This window comes from Hipposideros armiger, unplaced genomic scaffold, assembly GCF_001890085.2.
Source record: "Hipposideros armiger isolate ML-2016 unplaced genomic scaffold, ASM189008v1 scaffold_640, whole genome shotgun sequence".
Lineage (NCBI taxonomy): Eukaryota > Metazoa > Chordata > Mammalia > Chiroptera > Hipposideridae > Hipposideros > Hipposideros armiger.
Window position 1 is genome coordinate 273868 of NW_017731990.1, and position 21758 is coordinate 295625.

The 21758-nt window shown below is 53.3% G+C and overlaps 1 protein-coding gene across 1 annotated transcript in view; it reads left to right on the forward strand.

Annotated features, from left to right (window-relative positions):
- The first annotated feature begins 593 nt into the window (after positions 1-593).
- The window catches only part of COL2A1 (collagen type II alpha 1 chain), a 40307-nt gene continuing 19142 nt past the window's right edge, over positions 594-21758 (forward strand). Inside the window, exons 1-31 of the mRNA XM_019625829.1 lie at positions 594-862; positions 4906-5112; positions 6575-6591; positions 6815-6847; positions 6952-6984; positions 7086-7139; positions 7294-7395; positions 8387-8464; positions 9096-9140; positions 9240-9293; positions 9731-9784; positions 10571-10624; positions 11024-11077; positions 11209-11262; positions 11555-11599; positions 12540-12593; positions 15215-15259; positions 15736-15789; positions 17347-17445; positions 17753-17797; positions 17891-17989; positions 18166-18219; positions 18598-18705; positions 19098-19151; positions 19237-19335; positions 19489-19542; positions 20000-20098; positions 20484-20537; positions 20927-20980; positions 21330-21383; positions 21546-21599. Of these exons, the coding sequence (XP_019481374.1) occupies positions 778-862; positions 4906-5112; positions 6575-6591; positions 6815-6847; positions 6952-6984; positions 7086-7139; positions 7294-7395; positions 8387-8464; positions 9096-9140; positions 9240-9293; positions 9731-9784; positions 10571-10624; positions 11024-11077; positions 11209-11262; positions 11555-11599; positions 12540-12593; positions 15215-15259; positions 15736-15789; positions 17347-17445; positions 17753-17797; positions 17891-17989; positions 18166-18219; positions 18598-18705; positions 19098-19151; positions 19237-19335; positions 19489-19542; positions 20000-20098; positions 20484-20537; positions 20927-20980; positions 21330-21383; positions 21546-21599 (2049 nt within the window). The 5' untranslated portion in view covers positions 594-777. The remainder of the gene's footprint in view (positions 863-4905; positions 5113-6574; positions 6592-6814; positions 6848-6951; positions 6985-7085; positions 7140-7293; positions 7396-8386; positions 8465-9095; positions 9141-9239; positions 9294-9730; positions 9785-10570; positions 10625-11023; positions 11078-11208; positions 11263-11554; positions 11600-12539; positions 12594-15214; positions 15260-15735; positions 15790-17346; positions 17446-17752; positions 17798-17890; positions 17990-18165; positions 18220-18597; positions 18706-19097; positions 19152-19236; positions 19336-19488; positions 19543-19999; positions 20099-20483; positions 20538-20926; positions 20981-21329; positions 21384-21545; positions 21600-21758) is intronic.

Consider the following 21758-nt stretch of genomic DNA (forward strand, 5'->3'; position numbering starts at 1 on the left):
CTGAATTTCCAGGTGGGAGCCCGGGGGCCAGGTACCCCGGGAAAGGGCCCCCAAACCTGTCCCTGCTTGCCAGTCTCCAAGATTTAGGACCCCAGACACCTTCACAGGCTCCCCTTGCGCCCCACCGCACCCCACCCCCATTGCCCAAGGTCCCAACGCGGTGCCCCCCTCTCGCTCCCCGCTGCTCCCTTCTGCCTTCCCCTCCTCCCTCGCAAGTCTTTTCCGTCCCGGTCTAGGGCTCGCGGCCTGTGCCTGTGCAAACACCCCCCGCCCCTCCACTCCGGGCAGAAATCCGAGGGGAGGGGCCGGAGGCCCCCCTTCCCGCCTGTGGTCAGAGGGGCCAGCGCTGCAACCTCGAGTGGGGGTAGGACAGGGGCCGTTTCTGTGCCCCGCCCGATCGGACCACTCGGCACACTAGAGGTGGGGGGTGGGAAGCCGGGCTAGCAGAGAGGGGAGTCCGGCCCAGGCAGGTGCGGGCTTTGGCTGGGCCTGGGCGGGCTCCGGGGGCGGGGTCTCAGGTTACAGCCCCGTGGGGGGCCAGGGGCGGCCCGCGGTTTGGGCCAGTTCACCAGCCTCGAGTGGGGCCGGGCGCATATAACGGGCGCCGCGGCGGGGAGAAGACGCAGAGCGCTGCTGGGCTGCCGGGTCTCCTGCCTCCTCCTCCTGCTCCAAGGGCCTCCTGCATGAGGACACGGTAGAGACCCGGACCCACGCCGTGCTCCTGCCGCCTCGCTGCGCTCCGCTCGGGCCCGGCTCCGCCAGGCCCTGCGGTGAGCTATGATCCGCTTCGGGGCTCCCCAGACGCTGGTGCTGCTGACGCTGCTCGTCGCCACTGTCCTTCGGTGTCACGGCCAGGATGTCCGTAAGTCGCCCACCAATCCTGCTTGCCACCTTTCTGTGCTGTCCCTCTGCATCCTCCTCCTCGGCCCTCTGCCGCTCTGGAGCCCGCGGGTCCGGGTTAGAGAGGATCCTCCGGTCATAGCGCGCCGAGACTTGGGCGCAGGATGCGCAGCAGCTCATTCAGCGGAGTTCTGCAACGCTCTGTTCAAGCGTCCTCCGTGCGGGTGGCGGTTGGAGGCATTTGCAGGTCCCTACGCTGCGTAGAAATATTAAATGTGCAAAGTGTAGAGTCGGAGAGGTTTGCACACAGATTTAAGCGTGGTCTTTTACACCAGCTTTGATAATTAAGCGCACACGCACACAACTTGCCTTGCTGAAGCACTCGGAGTTCAGCAAAACAGATCGTGGCCCATCGTTCTTAGAAGTAAGAGAGAAGGAGCACCAGCGAAGGAGCGAGCAAGAGCCAAGGGGTAGACTTCGCAGTCGAGTCCAGGGGTTGGTGGCTGGGGCGTTCAAAAGGGAGTTAGACAAAGGAGATGTTCTGAAACTGGTGGGCTGAAATCCGAGGCCACAAAGAAAGGCTTCGGAGGGGCGCTCTGAGATCCCAGTGCCTCTCGCGGTTCCCTCCCCCTCCCGGCTGGCCCCGGAGCAAGGTGCAGCCTTCGTTCGCATCTCGGCTTTCCCCCTGAAACTTCCCGAAGGGGAGGCCATCTGAAAGGCGATAACATTCCAACCAGACCGTGCTTTTCAAACGCCCCGGAAAATAGCGCCCCCTCCCCGCGGTTTTCCCCCCTAAATCCCCGAGGTACTACAATGAGTTACTTTTCTAAGTTTCTGGAACTCACCGAGCCAGGCTGCAGGCTGTGTGTGTGTGTGTGTGTGTGTGTGTGTGTGTGTGTGGCAGGGGAGAGGGGCACAGCTCGTCAATTGCTATAGCTTATTTCAACCGAATATAGTTAGAGATGGCAGTTTTACAATCTGGTCCAAAGTCCGTTCGGACCGCATCGTTCCTTTGGTAAAGGCCCACTGTCTGGGATTATATTCAGAACAAACGAAGCCTGGAAAGTGTATTAGGTAGACAGATTTTTTTCCACGTGTTTGGGCACGTTTCCGACGGCCGGGATTCCAGCCCTGTCTTTGTATGTTACAGATTGTAAATCAATCGCGGAGAAAACTTTTTTTTTTGCGGGGGGAGGGGAGGAAGAAAGCAAAGTCCCTCTGTCAACGAGGCTCTATGCGGTCTTGCCCGCCACCAGGCTGTCTCCAGAGACAGTTTGGGAGGCTGCGGGCCAGGGAGAACTTTCGGTTCCCTAGAGCGGCTGACCAGGGCGGGGGCAGGAGTGAAGGAACCAGGGGCAGGAGATCCTGGCCCGGTAGTTGCGTAGTGCGCTAAATTGGCGGCGCGCTCCCGGGCACCTGTTGAAATATGGTGTGTCTATAAGTGACCAGGGCTCCACCTGACTATATTTTTGTCCTAAATTTGCATGTACACACCCCAAAGCTGTCTTCTTGACTGACCTCTGCTTTTAGTGCGTAATGGAATTAGCTAAGTGACTAAAATAATTCCTAAATTCTCCATCTGGTATTAGGGGCGCTCACTTAAGTGGCTAGAGCCCTCTCACTGCCGCCGCTTTCCCAGGAAGGAGTGAATTCCACAGTTCCTTGGGCCCAGCTCTTCCAGTCGCTTCTCCTCCTCCCCAGAGAGAGTGCATCCCAGCGGCTGATTTTGCGCCCTGGCGCATCCCAGCTCCATAACCCCCTCCCCCGGGCTAGCGGACCCAAAAATGTGACGTGGGGAAAGACGCAGTCCGCTTGGACGTCAGGAATGTCAGAAACCTGGAGCTCGGGCACGCCCCTCCTCCCATCTTTCCACGAGTTTGAGACACTTGTTGGCGGCGGCGTCTTTGACCCACATCTGCATTTCACAGCCCTCGCCTCCGAAAGTGCCCCTCGGCTCCGGGGAGAGACCTCAATCCTCCTTTGTGAGGCTTGTTTGCGTTGGGAGATTGGCAGCGATGGCTTCCAGATGGAGCTGAAACGCTGCCCGTATTTATTTAAACTGGTTCTTGCGGAGACCTGTGAATCGCGCTCTGTGTGCGCTCGAGAAAAGCCCCATTCATGAGAGGCGAGGTCCAGTGGGTTCCCCCGGATTCCCCGACCCCCTCTCTCACAATACCCCCCTGTGCCCGCCCGCCGCCACCTCCTGGGCTCCAGCCCTGAGCAAAGCGGCGGCGGAACGAAACAGTTCCCCGAAAGAGGTAACTTTTTAATTGGCCTGCTACAAAGAATCACTTATACGGCTCTGCGGTAATGAGCGGAACCCGATCGGGCGCGCCGGGATGCTATCTGCAGCGGTTTGGAACAGCAATTATGGTGGTGCTGGGCTCCTCCGTCCACACCTAGGGGATCTGGTTACGATGCTGGCTCCTTTCTGGGGCAGTCATTTAATCCCACTTTTCACCCACCCAGTGTCTGAGGGCGAGCCATGTCCAGAGCCGCAGCCACAAAGAGTCACCCAGCGGCTCTCACACACAGCGCCGCCTGGCCCCGCCCCTACGCCCGCGCATCCTGGCAGCCCTGCCAAGAGAAACCCGATCCGCATTCGGGGTGAACCCCCTTCTCCCAGCATTTCCCTCTCTTTCCACCCTGGGCCCTCTTGGGTGAGGGTGGGCTCTTCCTTAGTCCGGTCGGGAGACCATTAATCTCTCTCTACTCTACCCGGTTCCCGGCTGAGGGCTTTCCACAGCTCCAGCGATTTTAGCGGTGGGTGTGTCCCAGAGGCTTCAGTACGTTCCCTGAGATCCTGGGATCGACCCCCGCCTCCTGTGATTGTCTTGACTAAAGGATGAGTGGATTTCTTCTAGTGGAAAAGAAAAAAAGAACGGTTTATCTTTAGATTTCCAGAGTCTCCTTGAAGAGCAGGAGGCATGCCCGTTTCTGTCTCCGCCCCCTGGTTTGTGGCTCTTTCCTATTATTCATCCCCTGCAGTTGCCATTGCTTTGGGGATTTTGATGAGAAAAACAGCGCTGGGCGCTCCCTAGCATGTGGTGCGGGCTCTTCAGACCTTGGCGCTCTCCAGAGCGCTCTTGTCAGCACAGGTTTCATTTGCAGGGTGGATTCCAGACGGCAGGGCCCTTGTGGAAGGGACTCGTCCCTGCCGTTCTTGGTCTGCATTCTTGGTGAAGGCCTGGCCTGGACGGCTAACCTTAGCCCCGGCTCTGCATTCAAAGCCCCCTGCCAAGCAAATTGGGATGCTGTCTTCAGGTGGAGGCAGGATCTCTCCAAGGAGGAGGGCCCTTTGGCTCTGCTTGCCTCCCAAGGCAATTAGCCTGCTTGGGTCCCAAATGTGTTGTTTGAATGGGCCTATCCCCCCCCCCTCCCCGCCTCCAGTTGGCCCCAACTCTAATATGGTTTAAAGAATGGGACACGATTCTAATTCTAATAGTTCATCCTTTCAGCTCCCCCCCCCCATATCTACTGTTGGAACCTGCCTATTTATTGACTAATTTTTGTGGGTGGAATTTTCTACATGCCTTCTGAATTTTAGCTGTCAGTTGTATTTAGCAAATCCCATAATTCCTAGAGGAAGGCAGGAAAAAAAAGGCTCTGTTCCTGCGCTGGAGGGTTTCTTTGTTTTTCCCTCTTCTCTGTTTTTATAGCCCCTGAATTCCCATTCAGAGTCTCATCTTCTCCTGCTCCCACTCTAACTTGCCTCTGCCCACCCCACCACATTATCAGGTCTCCCCCATGCTAGATGCATGAAGTGAATATAGCACAGTAGACCTGCCAACCCACCTCCATCCCTGCCTTTCACTGCTGGGTCAGGATTTTCACTGGTGAATAGATAGCATAGTGCAAGGCACACAAATATTTGTTGAATACATGGTAAAATGAATGATGTCTTAGAAAAATAATTTTCAAGTTCTCTGTTTGGGTGGCCAGAGTCCACATTCTTCAGCATTTGAATTATGTCAAGTTGACTGCAACCTCTTTCTCTTTTCTCTTCTGGCTCTCACCCCCTCCTTCCCTTTGCTGTCTGCTTCCCCTGCTCCACCCTTGGTGCAGAGAAGGCTGACAGCTGTGTGCAGGATGGGCAGAGGTATAATGATAAGGATGTGTGGAAGCCCGAGCCCTGCCGGATCTGTGTCTGTGACACTGGGACTGTCCTCTGCGACGACATAATCTGTGAAGACATGAAAGACTGCCTCAGCCCTGAGACCCCCTTCGGAGAATGCTGCCCCATCTGCTCAACTGACCTCGCCACTGCCAGTGGTCGTAATTTATTTATTTCCTGTTCCACATAAATAAATTACTTGCAGGTGCAGCAAATGCCCTCCCATGGATGCTGGTCATCTCTGTGAAGCAGAGGTGTTGGCTATCCATGGGACCCCAGCAGCTGAGGCTGAAAGGAAAGGTCACTTCTTGCTTGCAGGTTGAAACTGAGTGAGCCTGAGACACTAGAGGGGTGCTTCCTCACCTAACACCTCCAAAATATGTGCTTCCCAGACACATGCAAGGACAGATGTGCATCCACAAAATGTCCTGTCTGGAATCATCCCTGCAAATTACTAGAGCCACAGAGGAGGTCAAATACTCCGTCTGGCCAAACCACAGATTAATTCCTGCTCTATGACCCACATCTTGGGTCTTCTTCTTAGAAGACCTTTAGTGAAAAGAAACCTCTGCTGGCTACTGGGAGACAGAGGACAGGCCCCCTCTTTGAGATGGAGAACATTGGGTGGCAGTTTCCTTTTGTTTCTACTTCTCTTGGAGTTGACTGACTGCCAGTTAAGAAGCACACTAATATAATAGGAGGAGGAGTTGGGCTCTGAGAGTCCTAGTGGTGAAGGCTGGGGCTGGGGCTGGGACAGTGCTCCTGGCGCCTGTACTCTGGTGGGCAGTTATTACCGCCCAGCTAGAACCAGTGCTGGTGGATGATATGTGTGCAGGTGACCTCCCCAGCATTCAAATGCTTGCCTGCAGGGTGGGTGGGGACCCATGTCTAGGCCTCATGTGGCTCTCACGGTTCTCTTCCTGCTTAAGTAGAGAAAAAGTTGAAAGGGAAGGGATAAGTTGCCTTTCCTGAACACTTCATCAACACTGGGAAACTGCTTGGGGAAGCTGCTTTTATATCCAGATTCCCAGGTCATTTCTGAGGGGTGGGGGGTGGGGGGGCCTCTGTGAGTGAAGTGTTGGCTGCCTTTACCGTTGCTGCTACAAAGGGCAAGGGGTTACTGATTTGGGGTGGCCCTGGCTGCAATACCCTTTATAACTCCTGTGCCCTGCTGTTTTTTTTGTGCTTGCTTCAAGGAGACCCAGCTCGAATGTAAGACCTTTTTAACTACCTAACTCTTCCTCTGGGAGGGCTTGGGCTGCGGGAAGGGCTTCCTCTATCCTGTGGGGGAAAGAAGAGACTGACAGTTCTGCCAGCTTCTGGTGCTTTCTATTCTGGCGGCTGATTAGATCTTGAGCTCTTCTTACTGCGCCTGCTCCATTCTTTTGCATGCTGACTGCTTTTTGAATAACAAATCTGGGTGATCTTCCTCATGGGACCTCAGCAACCCCAGGACCCCTGTGACTCTAACACCCCAACAGAGGGTTCAATAGAGGAACAGGAAGCTGCCTCCTTCCTTGGTTGTGTTTGATTCCTTAAAGAGTGTTTGAGGGACAAGAATTTGTATGTCTCTACCTCACAAATCTTACATTCTCTTTCTCTATTTTTTTCCACTTGCAGGGCATCCAGGACCAAAGGTGAGGGTTTTTTGTTTGTTTGTTTTTGCTTTTTTTTGCTTTTGCTTTTGCCTTTATAGTTTTCTTCAGAGGCAATGCTCTGCTCATGCAGCCTGTCATTTTTTAGATGTCAGCAGAGGTCTGTTTCAGAGGGCGCCTTGATGCAGGGGCTGCTGGGCAGGATTTTGTGCTTGGGGCTTGGTGGGCTTGCTCAGCTCAATCCTGAGAATGTGTCAAATTTCAGGGACAGAAAGGAGAACCTGGAGACATCAAGGATGTAAGTAAAAATTATTCTCACACCGTGTTGCTTCTACTGCTCTAACTGGGTCATTTCCTTGTGGTCCCCTCTAATGTGCCACCCTCTGGGTCTCTCTCTCACAGATTGTAGGACCCAAAGGACCACCTGGGCCTCAGGTAAGAAAGAAAGGGAGAAAGCCTTTCCTCCACTTCTTCCTTGAGTTACTGATCTGCAGGCCCCTGGCCTTGCTGTCATCTCAACATTTCTTCACCTTCAGGGACCTGCAGGTGAACAAGGACCCAGAGGTGATCGTGGTGACAAAGGTGAAAAAGTGAGTAGAGAAACAATGCTGTTTCATCCTTGTGGACTCTCCCAGTCCTCGAAGGCCCTCTGCATGTCTGACCGTGTCTCATGGGCAGCCCATGGACAGAGGGTTCTTGCATAAACACTGCTTCACATTGGTGCCTTTTCTTTTTTCTGCCAAGGGTGCTCCTGGACCTCGTGGCAGAGATGGAGAGCCGGGGACCCCTGGAAACCCTGGCCCCCCTGGTCCTCCTGGCCCCCCGGGTCCCCCTGGCCTTGGTGGAGTAAGTATCCTTACATCCCCTTTCTTCAGGCTGTCGCTGCAGAAATGTGGCTTCTAAATTGCTACTCACACTTACCTGGCTGGCTCCCAGGGCTGCCAGCAGTGTGTACACAGCCTGAGCATGGGCTTCTCCCGCAGGCCTATAATTTAGTGGAATCACATATTAGGCATGAGACTATGGCACTAAGGGTTGACTTTTTCCACTCGCTGGGTTTCTGCAAAGAAAGTCTTCAGTTACCTGGTTCCCTGGCATCTGTACTGTGTGGTCGATTCTTGGGAGTGGGTGTGGGGGTTTGGGGGAGAATGACTGGGCACTTGTAGTTCCCTGGAAGAAGAGTGACCACTGTCCTTGGAAGACATTTATTCTTGGTTCTTGCCAAACACATTCCAAGCAACTATTCATTCTCATGAAAGAGCCCCACTGAGTGAAGGTGTGTGGCTCAAGTTGTTTTTGGAATCAAACCAATCAACAAATTATATTATTGCCCAGGGTTTGCAGGTTTGCCATTTTGATGTTTGCTTTATTTTACATTTTTGAATTTTAAACTCACAGACGCCTACTACATCCCCTGCTAAAATATTTCAAGACTGTTGATTTTAGCCTTTTGCTGGGTATTAACATTTTTTGGGGGGAAAAAATCCACCTTTAAAAGTGAGGTTTTAATTATAGTCCTCAATATGTGTCAAATAATGGATTTAATATTCTAGAGTTAAAAATAATAATTTTATAAAAATGAAATGCAAGTAACTGATACTCCTTCAAATAACATTTCATCTTCCAGGGAATTGATTATGCCACTGTCATTTAACAACACATTTCCAAAATGATTTTCCTGCACTCATTGGTAATTCTGGTCAATGCTAGCTTAATCTCCAACAATTAGAGTTTATCTAAATAGAGGTTTTTTTTTCTATCCAGATATAGCTTACCTAGCCAAGTAGGAAACACCGAGGGCCTCTCAAGCTCCTAATATTGTTGGGCTTATTTACAGAACTTTGCTGCCCAGATGGCTGGAGGATTTGATGAGAAGGCTGGAGGCGCTCAGATGGGAGTAATGCAAGGACCAATGGTAAGGAAAGACACCAGTTCTTCGCAGCAAAAATGGCAGGAGGTGGCCCTTAGCGGAGCCAGAGACTCTGACAACCTCACTTGACAGATAATTGCTTAGAGCAGCTCTTCTCCATCAGTTATGTAACCTTTCATTTAGTTAGCCCAAAGCATTTGGTTTTTAATGGCGAGAGATGCCAGTTTTAATGATGCGCTGGAGTGACTAAGAAGAATGAGGATGGAGAGATGCATATAGGCCGATCTGTTAGAAGGTCAGTCGCTGTTGCTCTTGGAATGAGAACTGAAAAATGCAGACAGCAGCCACTGTTCTCCAGCATCCACAAGACTTCCAGCAGGAAATCTCAGCCCTGCAGCTCTGACTTGGCACATGCTAAATGAAACTCAGACTTTAGTAAACATGGCTGCTGTCCAGGAGAAAGCAAGGCCAGTTTCTTGGTCCAAATAGAGCCTATAAATAAAAATAGATTGTTGCGTGGGGAGTGGGAAATGAGAGGGAGCAGCCACCGAAGGCCCCCTGCCCACAGAATAGCTCCTTGTCCTTTGTCTGGGCTGCTGACTGGGAGGAGGTGGCACACTGGAGGCTGCTGCTGAAGCGTTTCCAGTAAACCTTCTCATTTTCTGTTCCAACACAGGGCCCCATGGGACCTCGAGGACCTCCAGGCCCTGCTGGTGCTCCCGTAAGTACCAGGTCTTTTCTTCTTGGTCGCAGTGCAGATGCTTTCAAATTGGCTGTCAGTTTGTGGGGGTCAACCTTGTGTCCTCACTTTACTTTTTAGGGACCTCAAGGATTTCAAGGCAACCCTGGTGAACCAGGGGAACCCGGCGTTTCTGTGAGTACCAGTGTGGGCCCGGCCCTCCTCCTGGGGACCCTCCAAGATGTACCACTCAGACCCCTGTCCTGTCACACCCCTCTCCCACCCCCACCGCTGATCTACCCTGTGCTTTCCCACAGTGGAAGGCTCAGAGGAGATGCAGATGTCACTTCTTAGCAATGAGGGAACTCTGACAGAGAACCAAACATGCCAAGGACCACCAGGAACTCTGTCATAACCATCCACTTTCTGGGCCACTGCTGGCCTATCTGTCTGCTGCCTCCCACTGTGATCTACCCTGGACCTTTGCTCGCTCTCAGCACAGAGTGGGGTTTTTTCATCTTTCTTCCTTAGAGGAGAACTAGCTTCCAAAATCTACAGTCCCAAAGCTTTGTTCACTGATTCAGTGTCTTCCATCTCCAACCATCTCTTAAACTCTCTTATTTTGTTTATAGGGTCCCATGGGTCCCCGTGGTCCTCCTGGCCCCCCTGGAAAACCTGGTGATGATGTGAGTATACCTGAGTAGTCACATGAGTGGCTGCCTGTGAAAGGGCCTGGAGAGGATATGTGCTGGGGCAGAGATTGGCTTAGCCCCGGGGTGGAGGCATCCTAAAGGGCTAGACTGGTGAGTCAAAGACTCAGATTCTGTCTACATCCCCACTTGCAACTTAGCATGCAAGTGCCCTGGGGACTGCTGTGGACCCATTGGGAAGGGAAATAATTAAAACATCATTAGCTCCAGGAAGGGAAATTGAGAAATGAGAGAAGGGAGAGGAAGAACACCAGGGGAAAAGATATAGAGAAGAAAAAACAAAGAAAGCAACGTTCAACAGCCCAACATTATCTTAATTGTAAATGACTTAGGAAAAGCTCAGCCTGAGTCAGGATGTCTACAAAGGATGCAAACGAAGTGAAGAGACAAAAGTTGGCGCTTCAGCTATTCTTATGAATAGAATTAGACAGGCAAAGTCTCCCAAGGTTAGGGAGAGAGAACCCAGTTAGCACAACCCAGGAGAGCAGAGAGAAGCCCAGTAGATCAGGGAGAGAACCCACTAGGGGACGTGGGGGCTGGTGGGGACAGAGAAGCTCACTTACCCAACATGCAGCTGTCCCAAAGAATACATCGTGACTTAGGAAAGATATTCAGGGAAGTCTAGAATGTGAAGGAGGTGAGGGGGATGAGTCAGTATGTGGGCAAAGGCATGGAGGGCTGAGAGAAGAGATGCTATTTTGGAGTGTGCCGAGTATGATAATGTATCTCCCGAGGAAGCTGAGGCATATCTCTCTTCTGCAGGGTGAAGCTGGAAAGCCTGGAAAATCTGGTGAAAGAGGCCCTCCTGGCCCTCAGGTAAAGCCCCACCTTTTCCAGCCTCAAACCTCTCTCCTTGCATTCAGGGCAGTGGCCTCACACCCAGCTCATCCAGTTCAGTTTGCTCACTTCTAAACAGAAATTCCAACAGTCTCCACACATATCATGGCTTTCATGCTGATGATCATGTTTATGATCCTAACACAGGCCTATCAGGGGAGGCTGGGCAGTTGTTGTTTCTACCCACTTTGCATAAGATGGGGCGAGGCACAGTGAGGAGGATTCTGGGACTTACTAAAAGAGCTGTCCAAGTGCTGGGCTACTCGACTGCTCCCTGGCGACCTGAGGAAGTTGGCTCCAAAGGCTGTCTAGCAGCTCAGGGCAGCCTTTACCTGGTTCTTCTGCTGTGTGCCCTGACATCTCCTCTTTGGATTGCAGGGTGCTCGTGGCTTCCCAGGAACCCCAGGCCTTCCTGGTGTCAAAGGTCACAGAGTAAGTATTGTGGGTGAGGGTGCTGGAAGAAAGGGGTTGCCTAAGGGAGAGAAAAGCATTTAGGGGCATGTGTATTTCTTCCTATCTGGGTTCCCCAGAAGTGTGCTTCAATGTTTTCTCTTGTCCCCTAGGGTTACCCAGGCCTGGATGGTGCAAAGGGCGAAGCTGGTGCTCCAGGTGTGAAGGTAAGGACCAGGAAATATGCAGAGACAGAGGGAGACGATAGGGAGCCTTTCTTCCCAGTCAAGGAAGTGCCATTGAGCTTAGCAAAGTCAGGAGTCAGAACAGCTTTGGTGGGCAACGCTCAGTCTTACATCCTGATGGACAAAGAAAGCCCGGGGAGTTGTCCCTTACAGAACTGATGTTTGGGGGTATCAGTGATAGCTGAGATGACCAGAGCTTTCAGCCTCTTCCTTGGTGGTTTCCTGGGGCTGGCTGTGGGGTCCCAGGCACTGACCCTGTGTATCTTTTTTCTAGGGCGAGAGTGGTGCCCCTGGTGAGAATGGTTCTCCGGGCCCAATGGTGAGTATGAGCATTACCCCTGGAGGGCATCCAGACACTCTTCAGACACTCCCTGCAGCCCAGCAGATGGCTTGTCCATAAACACCAGTGCTTTCTTTGTGCAAAGTAGTTATTCAGTTTTGTAGACTGATCCCACTATGAACAAATAGCAAAGTGTAGTAAATAGATGATTTGTTCAAGGTTTCACCAACATTTCCTTGAAATTGCCCTAACACACGTTAAGTGTGCTTGACTTTTTTTTTTTTAAGATTTTTATTGGGGAATTAGGGGAAGGGGAACAGACAAGTTGCTATCCTTTTTTTGTTCTTCAGTCTAGTTGTGGAGGACATTGCTTCACTGGCCCAAGTTGGCACCATCATTGCGCTTTTCCCTGGCAAGGCAGATCAGTCGCCGGCTTCTGGACAGCCGCTCACAGTGGCTGCTGGCCGCTCATGCTGGCTGCTTGCCACACATGGTAGCCCATGGCAACCTTCCTGCCATCGCTGGCGTCTCAAGGCAGCCCAGCTCCAGGTTGAGCTGTTGTTCAGCATCTTAGCTGTAGAGGGCAGTGTCACTAGCGCTCACATGTGGGATCCGAACCCAGGCCCTCTGGCGTCCCAAGCCAGCTCTTAACCAACGCGCCACTCTCCTGGCCCAAGTGTGCTTGCTTGAATTTTTAAAAATTCTGTTTATCCTCCACATCTTGGGGGACTCATCTGTTGTAAGAGGCAAGATGTGCCTGTAACCAGGCTCCAGATCAGTAATGACGGGAGCATCTGTGTGTTCTGCTTGGGCAGAAAAGCCTGTGGTTTTTGTAGGAGTCAGGAAGGCATCCATACCTTTGCTTCCGGGGTGCATGCATGCTCCCTCCCCTCAGGTGCCTGGGAAGGGCCTACGGAAGTGATGGCGCCAAGTATTGTGGAGTCAACTCATGCTTGTGCTGTTCTGTTTTGTGTTCCAGGGTCCCCGTGGTCTGCCTGGTGAGAGAGGACGGACTGGCCCTGCCGGTGCGGCGGTGAGTAATTGACAAGGCTGAAAGCCACCATTTGCCCAGCACTTTAGAGTTTACGAGGCACTTTCACATGGAATTACTTCACTTGACTCTCAGAACAACCCTGCGAGTGTTGTCATCCCACAGGATTCACTCTGAGTGTGCCGTCACAAATTCCCAGGCTGGGTCTGCTCAATCGAAGGAGAGGGTGGGCTGTGGGAGTGTCGATGGTGAGGACAAGACTCTCTCTTAACTAATGGGGATTACTCAAGTAATCCCCTCAACAGTGCGCACCCATTCCCCAGTCAGTCCAGTTTGAATTTATGGACAGCCTTAAATTGGCTACAGCACAGTGTTACTTTCTGTCCTTTTGGTTGCTCAGATATACGAAATGTAGCGTCACCTCACCTTATTCATGACACTGCTGCTGCTGGTGATGTCATAATAACAGCAGCCACCGTTTCATGGGCACTTCCTATGTGTAGTGCTTTATATGCTTTGTCTCATCTAATCTTCCCTTTGATCCTATGAGGTAGATTCTGTGATCCTCCACATTTCAGAGAAGAAGAAACTGAGGCACAGAAGGTTAAATAGCTTAAGACATACAAAGCTTGGCAGCCTCAGACTCTGGTGGCCTCTTGTTAATGTGGGAAATTAAGAGCGAGGAGATTTGCAGCCAACAGAGGGTGCAGTGCTTAGCTCTGATCCCTTAGCAACAGAGAGCCCTCATAGGCGCTTGGTCAGCCAAATGATGCGATGAAAGCCGGGTTTAAGAAAGATTATGCTTTCTGTTGATTTCATACCCCAACCACCCAAGATCTGAGGCCCCTCCTCACAGGTCCTTCGAGAGCTGGCCAAAGTAAATCAGCTCCACTCAGTTGTGCTGCTTTCCAGATAATGTATCTGTTTGGTAGAAATTTCCCTCAAAAGCAGATCAGTGAAGTAACAAGCAGCCTCAACACCCATTTGTCAGCCAGAGCTGCTGAAGTGCCTTGTCCTAGGGTCACTTGGTGTCAGGGGATTAGAGAGTGTGGGCCCTGCCAGGAAACACTGCTGTTTCTTCAGATTAGCAGGACCTGGCTTGTGGCTTTTGGGCCAGGCCTGGAGCCAGGGTGGCTGCCCCCATGAGGGACAAAGATGAGTTGCACCCTATGCCCCATTCTCCCTCCTTCCTGGGCACAGTAGGCCCTGCTTCTTGGTCAGCCTTGTTGGTTTCTGTCCCCACAGTAGTTAGGCTGGCAGAGTATGCATACGATTTGGCGTAGAAGGTTGACAACGTCACATAGTTCCAAGTGTGGGGCTGGTGTCAAGTCTGGGCCAGGGACTGGGCTGGATTGGCCTTTGCCTGCTGTAGCTACAGTCACGTGGTCCCCCTTGGGCCAGACTTGTCCTCCCCCCCAGGCTTGCTACAGGGAGAGCCTCGGATGCCACCCCAGCTCTGGCCTCTGGGAGCAGCACCACAGCTCCTTTTTGCTCATGCCAGGCCCAGGCCTCTCCTCTGGCCGAGCCCTGAAGATCAGGTTCCCCGGAGCTTCCAGAAGCAGCCAGGCCAGCCCAGAAGGGGCTCTGGCCAATGCTGAGGCTTTATGTTCTCACTGGCACTTTTTTGTGGAGTCTCTTCTTGCCTTCCTGTTTAATGCCAATCTGGAGAGACTCAGTTGGAAGGAATGGACCAGAGCCAGAAAGAAGATTTGAGTCTCATTTAAAACATGAGCTCCCCCTAAAGCACCCTTCTTCTTTAGTTTCCAAGGAGTGGCAGAGGCAGGCAGGCAGGGCTCTCCTGGGGAAAGGTCACCTTCTGGCCTACTTCTACCCCCTGCCAAGGACCTAGGTGCCAACCCCAGCTCCACCTAGCCTAATGGTTCCTGGAGTTTGGGTAAAATTTCTCTGAGTCCCCAGGAGCCTTAAGTGAGAAAAAGAGGGGTGCTCACCACAAACCTGGGGGAAAAAAACCTCCAGAGTGCAAGTCCTATAGAGAAAGAGCTGGCAGCCTTGCTTTTCTGTATAAAGGAGTCTAGCTTAGATGTGGTCCTCAGGCTGTGCTGGGTGCCCTGTCCCCATCACAGAGCCTCTCCCTGGGCTGGTGGCAGACATCCTGCGAGCATCTTTGTTTTCCTTAGGAGCAGGTTGTCGGGGAGGGGCCAGAGTATGGAGGCAGCCTGGAGTTAGCCAAGGAGAGGTCTTAACCAAGCCCCAAAAGTGCTTCCCTCTGTGAGCAGGTGGGAGGAACTGCATCAGGGTTTCTTCTTGGCTATTTCATTTTCCTTTGGTTCAGTTCTCTGAGTCTTTAAATGATAACTTGGCCTTGAAGTTGGGGATATTTGAGATCTACACTGAAGTTTAAGATCTACACTGAGATCTACACGGAATAGCTGGGCAATTGACCAAGCTTTAGTTAAGCTGAGAACAAGCCCCCTGCTGCCCCCTTGATCACCCATTCACGCAGCCACCATGGAGGGGTTCTGGGGCCGCTCCCTCCCACAGGGCTGTCCCACAGCTCACACCTTGCTAGCCTCATGCTTAGCCCTGGGATACCCTAGGCACAGTGTCACCCATGTTTTTTATGTGGGTGTGGGCTGTGGGCAGGGAGGGACTGGACGTGTGGGCACTTCTTACAATGGCTACTTCCTTCTCCATGCTCACAGGGCGCCCGGGGCAATGACGGTCAACCAGGCCCTGCAGGACCTCCGGTAAGTTTGTTTCGTCCTTGGCAGGTTTGTTCTTGAGGCCCGTTCAGTAGCCTCGTGGAGTCTGCTGTGTTTCTTCAGTGTCAGCACAGTGGTGCTCAGACCTCTACTGGAAAGAAAGAGGAATAATTTTTCAATACGCTTGAGCTTATTGATAAGCTTTGAAGCAATGATTCATTTTTCTCAGCCACCCTTTTGGCAGTTTTTTTTTTTTTTGAGGAGGGATAGAGAGAGAAGTGGAAGAATCATCGGCTTCCCACCATGTATATAGTCAGTATCTTGCGTTGCCTTCTGAAGCCAGGCCTGGGGACACTGGCAGTGGGACAGTTTTCATCCAGGGACTTAGGCCACAATGGGTGTAGAGCCAAATCGGTACAAAGGTGGAAGGAGTGTGAGGTGTGGGGGTGGCTTACTCTGAGGGTCTGCAGAGATTCTGTCCAGAAATGGCATTCACCTCTGTACCCCGTTCCTTCCTCCAGGGTCCCGTGGGTCCTGCTGGTGGTCCTGGCTTCCCTGGGGCTCCCGGTGCCAAGGTGAGTGCCCTGGTTGTTGACTCAGGAGCCCCTATCCCCCCTAGCCTTTGCTGATTGCCCCCTGAACGCTCCCCCGCTTCCCGCTTCCCGCCTGAGGAGCATCTCCCACCCCCACCCACTGCTGCTCTCCATGGAGCCAAGGAAAAGAGCCAGGCATTTCGCAGAGTCACCAGCTGGAAGGGAAAGTGAGATGGAATGATAAAGAGCTAGAGGTACTACAGTTACAGCTTCAGAGAAAGGCAAGGCCAAGAAAGATGGGGAGACACCGGAGACCTGGGCAGGAGCAGAAGGCCAGGAATAGAAGGAAAGAAGGCGAAACTCAGCTGACTCTGGGCCCGGAAGAGAGTTGGAGAGAAGTGGGCCAGGGGCGGGGAGATGGTTTCATGCTTCCCTCTCTCCACTTCATCTGGGGGCTTGGCTCTTCCAAGCCCTGTTAATTGAGTTCTTCCGAGGATTAATAGAGGCCAGTAGGAGGCCAGCCAGTGCAGGGAAAGGCCCCTGTGGCCCAGGAGGGATTCCAATGCACATGTCCCTGGGAATTCTCTCCTGTCACCGCCAGGAGATGAATAAGGAGCCTCCGTGTGGTCACTGGCATCAGGTTGCTTTTCCCCTCCTGGGGGTTTCCATGGCAACCAGACAGTGTCTGAGGCCCTGGGAGCCTGGTGAAGGAGACCCATTGTGAAGAGAGACAGTGGAAGGTGAGGGGGCCTGACCTTTAGAAAATCATAATTACAAAAGTGAAGCAAGAATGTTCTGAGAAGAAACCTGAGGAGGCTCTGCCTTCCCTCCAGGTCAGCAGTCCTCCCCAGGGATTCTGCCGGCCAGAAAGCCCAGACCTCAGCTAGTTGCAACTTTCAGGAAAAAATGAAAGTAAAAGCAGAGGCCATTTGGGGGCGGAGGGGCAGGGGACTGCCAGAAACCCAGGAGAATTGGACTGTAGTCAGAGCAGGGAAAAGTAGAGTGGGGCACTTGTCCCAGTTTGCGATTTCCCTGGCTTTCTGGCTCACTTCAAATGGGCCTGGCCCAGAGCCTGGGGCGGCAGTGTTCACACATCAACCAGATACCAGCAGAGTGGTGCCCTGAGCTGAGGTATCTGAGGGCCTTCATTTCCTCAAGAAAAGAGAAACAAAGGTGAAGAGAGGGAGGTAGAAGTGCCTGCCCATCTTAGCCATCTGTCCATCATCCCACAATGCTAGGATGGCAGGACCCCCCCTCTCCCACCCGCTCAGCATAGGCTTTCTGATGGGTGCTGATGAGACCAACATGATACCCACTGCTGTAGTGTGTAACTGCATTTGCTCATGGTGGTTCACAGTATAGAGGGGAGATGGAGGCTAGAGAGGCAGTGTGAGGAAGTCATCAGGTCAGCAAGCCTGGTCAGGTGGTCCCTGTGGGAACACGTGTCCTTAGGTGCTGGGGTGGGGGGTAGGGAGTGTGTGCATGTTCATGGCTCAGCTTTTTGGTGCATGCATACAGCTGGCCCTGGACTGTTGCTGGCTCTCGAGAGGTTTCTGTCCTCCATCTCTTCCTTATTCCTTTCCTCCCTGTCTCTTCAAGGGTGAAGCTGGTCCCACTGGTGCTCGTGGTCCTGAAGGTGCTCAAGGTCCTCGCGGTGAACCTGGCACTCCTGGGTCCCCTGGGCCGACTGGTGCCTCTGTAAGTACAGCTTTCCTTTGGCCTGAAGGGCCTGGGTCTGTAGCTCTGGCACTCTTGACTCTATGCTTAGCTATGAAGAAAGTGGAACCCCAATCACCAAACCTTCATTCTGACCCAGTGCCTGCTTCCCCATCTCTACAGACATGTCTCCCTCCATCTCCCATCCTCCCCTTGAAGCATCCAGCAAGACTGTGCCTGGAATGGGCAGCTGTTGGCCTAGCCCCTGGACCTGTGGCCTGGGAGGGCTAGGAGAGCTGGAGTTTATTCTTTGCTGCTCATATTATAATGACACTGTCTCCTTTTTCAGGGTAACCCTGGAACTGATGGAATTCCTGGAGCCAAAGGATCTGCTGTGAGTGTTGCCCTTGGACTTGACTCCTCCAGGTGGGGTTGGTCCTCCCTCACACCCTCTCCTGATGACCTTCTCTTCTGCTCATGCTGACAGGGTGCTCCTGGCATTGCTGGTGCTCCCGGCTTTCCTGGGCCCCGTGGCCCTCCTGGCCCACAAGGTGCAACTGGTCCTCTGGGCCCAAAAGGTCAGACGGTAAGAGCCTGGAGTGAACCCCAAGTCTCACTGACAACTTGGAGTCAAAACTCCACCGTCCCTCCTTCCCATGCTCACACTGGTATCCTTTGGTGGGTGCCTTTGAGGGTTTCTGGAGGTGGGGGCAGGGTCTGAGGAGAGAACCCACTGTGAGAACCTTCCTTTCTTTTGTCAAGGGTGAGCCTGGTATTGCTGGCTTCAAAGGCGAACAAGGCCCTAAGGGAGAACCTGTGAGTATCTGTCCATAGCCCTTGTCTTTCCATGCTGCTGCTCTATGGGGCCCAGGGCCATCCCTTGGCCCATTGCCCACCTCTACTGTAGCCCTAGCCCTTCACCTGGGACTTACCAGGTTGTGCCCAGAGAACAGGATGCAACAGCATTGAGAAGATATAGATTCGGTTCCCATCTCTGGCTTGACCAGTTTGAAGTTTGAACTTTATAGCCTGTCTCTTTCTGCTTCTGTTCTTCCACCACTGATCCTTTATGGCCTCCCGTCCCCAAGTCCCCCAGCCCTGAAACAATTGCCAAGAATTCCTCCACATGCTGGCCAGTGCTTGTCCTGGGCCAGGTGAAGACTCACCCTGTTTCTCTTTTGTGTTGGTTCTCAGGGCCCTGCAGGCCCCCAAGGGGCCCCTGGTCCTGCTGGTGAAGAAGGCAAAAGAGGTGCCCGTGGAGAGCCTGGTGGTGCTGGGCCCATTGGTCCCCCAGGAGAAAGAGTAAGTGGGCTAGGAATCCCTATTTTCACTGGTATGTGACCTTGACATGGAAATCAACTTCTTGTGGCTCTGTGCTCTTGCCAAGTCTTGTGGCCTTCTGGATATCATACTCCTTTTTTTTCCACCCACTGCCATGGGGATAGGGTTCCCTTCTTCTTATTTGTGTCCCCCACCTCCAGGATGACATGAAACAATGAGCTCCTTCCCAGAAAGGTGGGGACAGGCCCAAGAAGTTAATCTCTCAGAATCTTGCAAGCATAGCTACTGCTCCACAGAAACTGTAGTTGGTGGGTTGGTAGGATGGACCCCCTGGAACCTGGCTAAGCTCTCTGCAGCATGATTGGGTCAGGGACCATTCTAACTCACTGCTTCTCCTTCCCACTTCTTCCTAGGGTGCTCCTGGCAACCGTGGTTTCCCAGGTCAAGATGGTCTGGCAGGTCCCAAGGTGAGTTGGGGAAAAGGGTCTGGGGTCCCTTCCCACATCTCTGGTCTAATGGCCTCCTGCTGACTACCTGCCTCCTCTTGTATAGGGAGCACCCGGAGAGCGAGGGCCCAGTGGCCTTGCTGGCCCCAAGGGAGCCAATGGGGACCCTGGCCGTCCCGGAGAGCCTGGCCTTCCTGGAGCCCGGGTGAGTATGGAACTGCTTTTGCCCTCAGCTTCAGGCTCTGAGCAGACCCTTCATACCCTTTCCCACCTGTTCCCTCCAACCCTGTGCTGCCAGGATTGGGAGGTCCTGGGACTTGCTCTAACACCCATCTGCCTCTCTCCTTCCTGAACAAAGGGTCTCACTGGCCGCCCTGGTGATGCTGGTCCTCAAGGCAAAGTTGGTCCTTCTGTAAGTCCATTATATGGTTTGTTGGGAGGGGTTGGGGTATATCCTTGGGGAGGCAGTTGGGAAGAGAGATAGGAGTTTGAGTGGGGGCATCCTATGAATTGGGGAGGGGGCAGATGGTAGGTACTGGGATCAGGTGTGGCATGTGCAGTGGCTGTGAGCTCTGAAAATGTCTCCCCTTTGTGCATTTGGGCCTTTTTTTTTGGCGGGGGTGGGGGTGGGGGGAAGACCAAGCCTGGTGTGTACATTCAGGGGCAAAATTTCTAAGCTAAGTAGTGCCTTGTCACCGATGGGGTCCATGTGTGTGGTATGGGCTGCTGGTCACAACCTTGGTCAGTCTCACATGTTGTGTCTGGCCAATGCCCAGCCCTGTGCCTGCCACATAGTAGGCTCTTAGTAGATATTGGACAGATGAATGTGTTCAGAGTGTCTGTTCTGAGAATGGTGTCTTCTTTTTCAGGGAGCCCCTGGTGAAGATGGTCGCCCTGGACCTCCAGGTCCTCAGGGAGCTCGTGGGCAGCCTGGTGTCATGGGTTTTCCTGGCCCCAAAGGTGCCAATGTAAGTAACAACCTGCCCTTCCATTTCTTTCCATATGGTGCTACCTACCTCCCTGCCCCCTGGGGAGAGGGCTGTCTCCTGAATATAGTTAACTGGAGGGCAGTGACAAGTAGGGTCCCTGGTACCACAGGCAGCTCGGGCCTCCATGTCCTACAGGAGTGCATGTGATCTGGGAAAACCCAGGGCTCCTTAGAGCTTTGAGACCTGTCAGCTATGACATTGTTCCATGGGGCAGTGCCTCAGTTCATACCTCTGAGTGTCAGAGAAGCTGCTGATAATCGGCTTTAGCCTTTGCTGTCTATCAGGCCCCAGTCTTCCCAGCCTGCTCTACCCCCCGACTCCCACCAAAGCCCTCTACCTCATGGTCCTGCACTCTCTCCCCCAGGGCGAGCCTGGGAAAGCTGGTGAGAAAGGACTGCCTGGTGCTCCTGGTCTGAGAGTAAGTACCCTTCCCACAGTGGTGCCTTGGTGTAGGCTGGACATCCACGAGGGAGAGACGTCCCCACGGCATGTTCCTGGGACCCCTAGCTAGCAGTGTGGCTTCCTATGGCTGAGTCCGTCTGCTTTGGGCACTTGAGGAGTTTACACGGACGGACTTCTGGTTGCATTCAGTCAGTAGCAGCCCAGGGAGGTGGGGGAGCCCCTTGTACTGAGAAAAACCGAGGGGTCAGGCAAGGAAGGGGAGGGAAGGGATAGACATGGAGTTTAGGTCAGGGATTGTGGAGTTCTGGAAACTCTGGGCCACAAGAAGTGCACTCGCCCAGTCCTGGGGGTCTGTAGAACTGAAGAAAAGTATGTCATTACATCACTCTTCCCTTTTCCCTCTAGGGTCTTCCTGGCAAAGATGGCGAGACAGGTGCTGCAGGCCCCCCTGGACCCTCTGTAAGTACCTGCTCACCCTTTCCAGGTGGCCCCGTGGTCAGGAGCTTGGTGGGGTGGAGGCAGGTAGACCTTAGGCCCACTCGGTAATGGAGCTGACAGCTGTGCGCCTGATCCAGGACGGCAGACCCACTCTGAGCGGTGGCAGAGTGCCCCACCCCGAAGAAGCAGTGGGGACCCCATCCTGGTTGTCATCGGTGGGAGGACAGCAAAGCACATAGGCGTGTACACCTTGCTTGGGCAGTGCAGGAAGGTGTCTGTCCTGTCCTCTTGTGGCCACCCCCAGGGCCTCCAGTGGAGGTTCCCGGGTGCTCTGGAGTGCTGGCATGACCCGCCTTTGTGTCCTCTGCAGGGACCTGCTGGTGAACGAGGCGAGCAGGGTGCTCCTGGGCCATCCGGGTTCCAGGTAGGTGTCTGAACCAGGCTTTCTCAGTCGTCCCTTTCCCTGCTCGGGGCTCAGTAGGGCAGCACGGTGGGTGGAGGGCCTGCCCCCCTCGAGGGGGACCAGGGGAATAAGGCTTCCCAGAAAACTCACGCCTTTGCTGATGCTTGTCATTTTGGCTTCTAGGGACTTCCTGGCCCTCCTGGTCCCCCAGGTGAAGGTGGAAAACCAGGCGACCAGGTGAGTATGGGGCTCTTTGAACCTGCAACCTGTTTAGCTGGGAAGATGTCTTCTGATGCTCAGGAGACAAGGACAGGAGGGCATGAGGGGCCCCAGTGAGGCCCAGGGTGTCTGGGACTGCATCGCAGCTCTCCAAGATGACCGCCTGAGGTCAGGGGC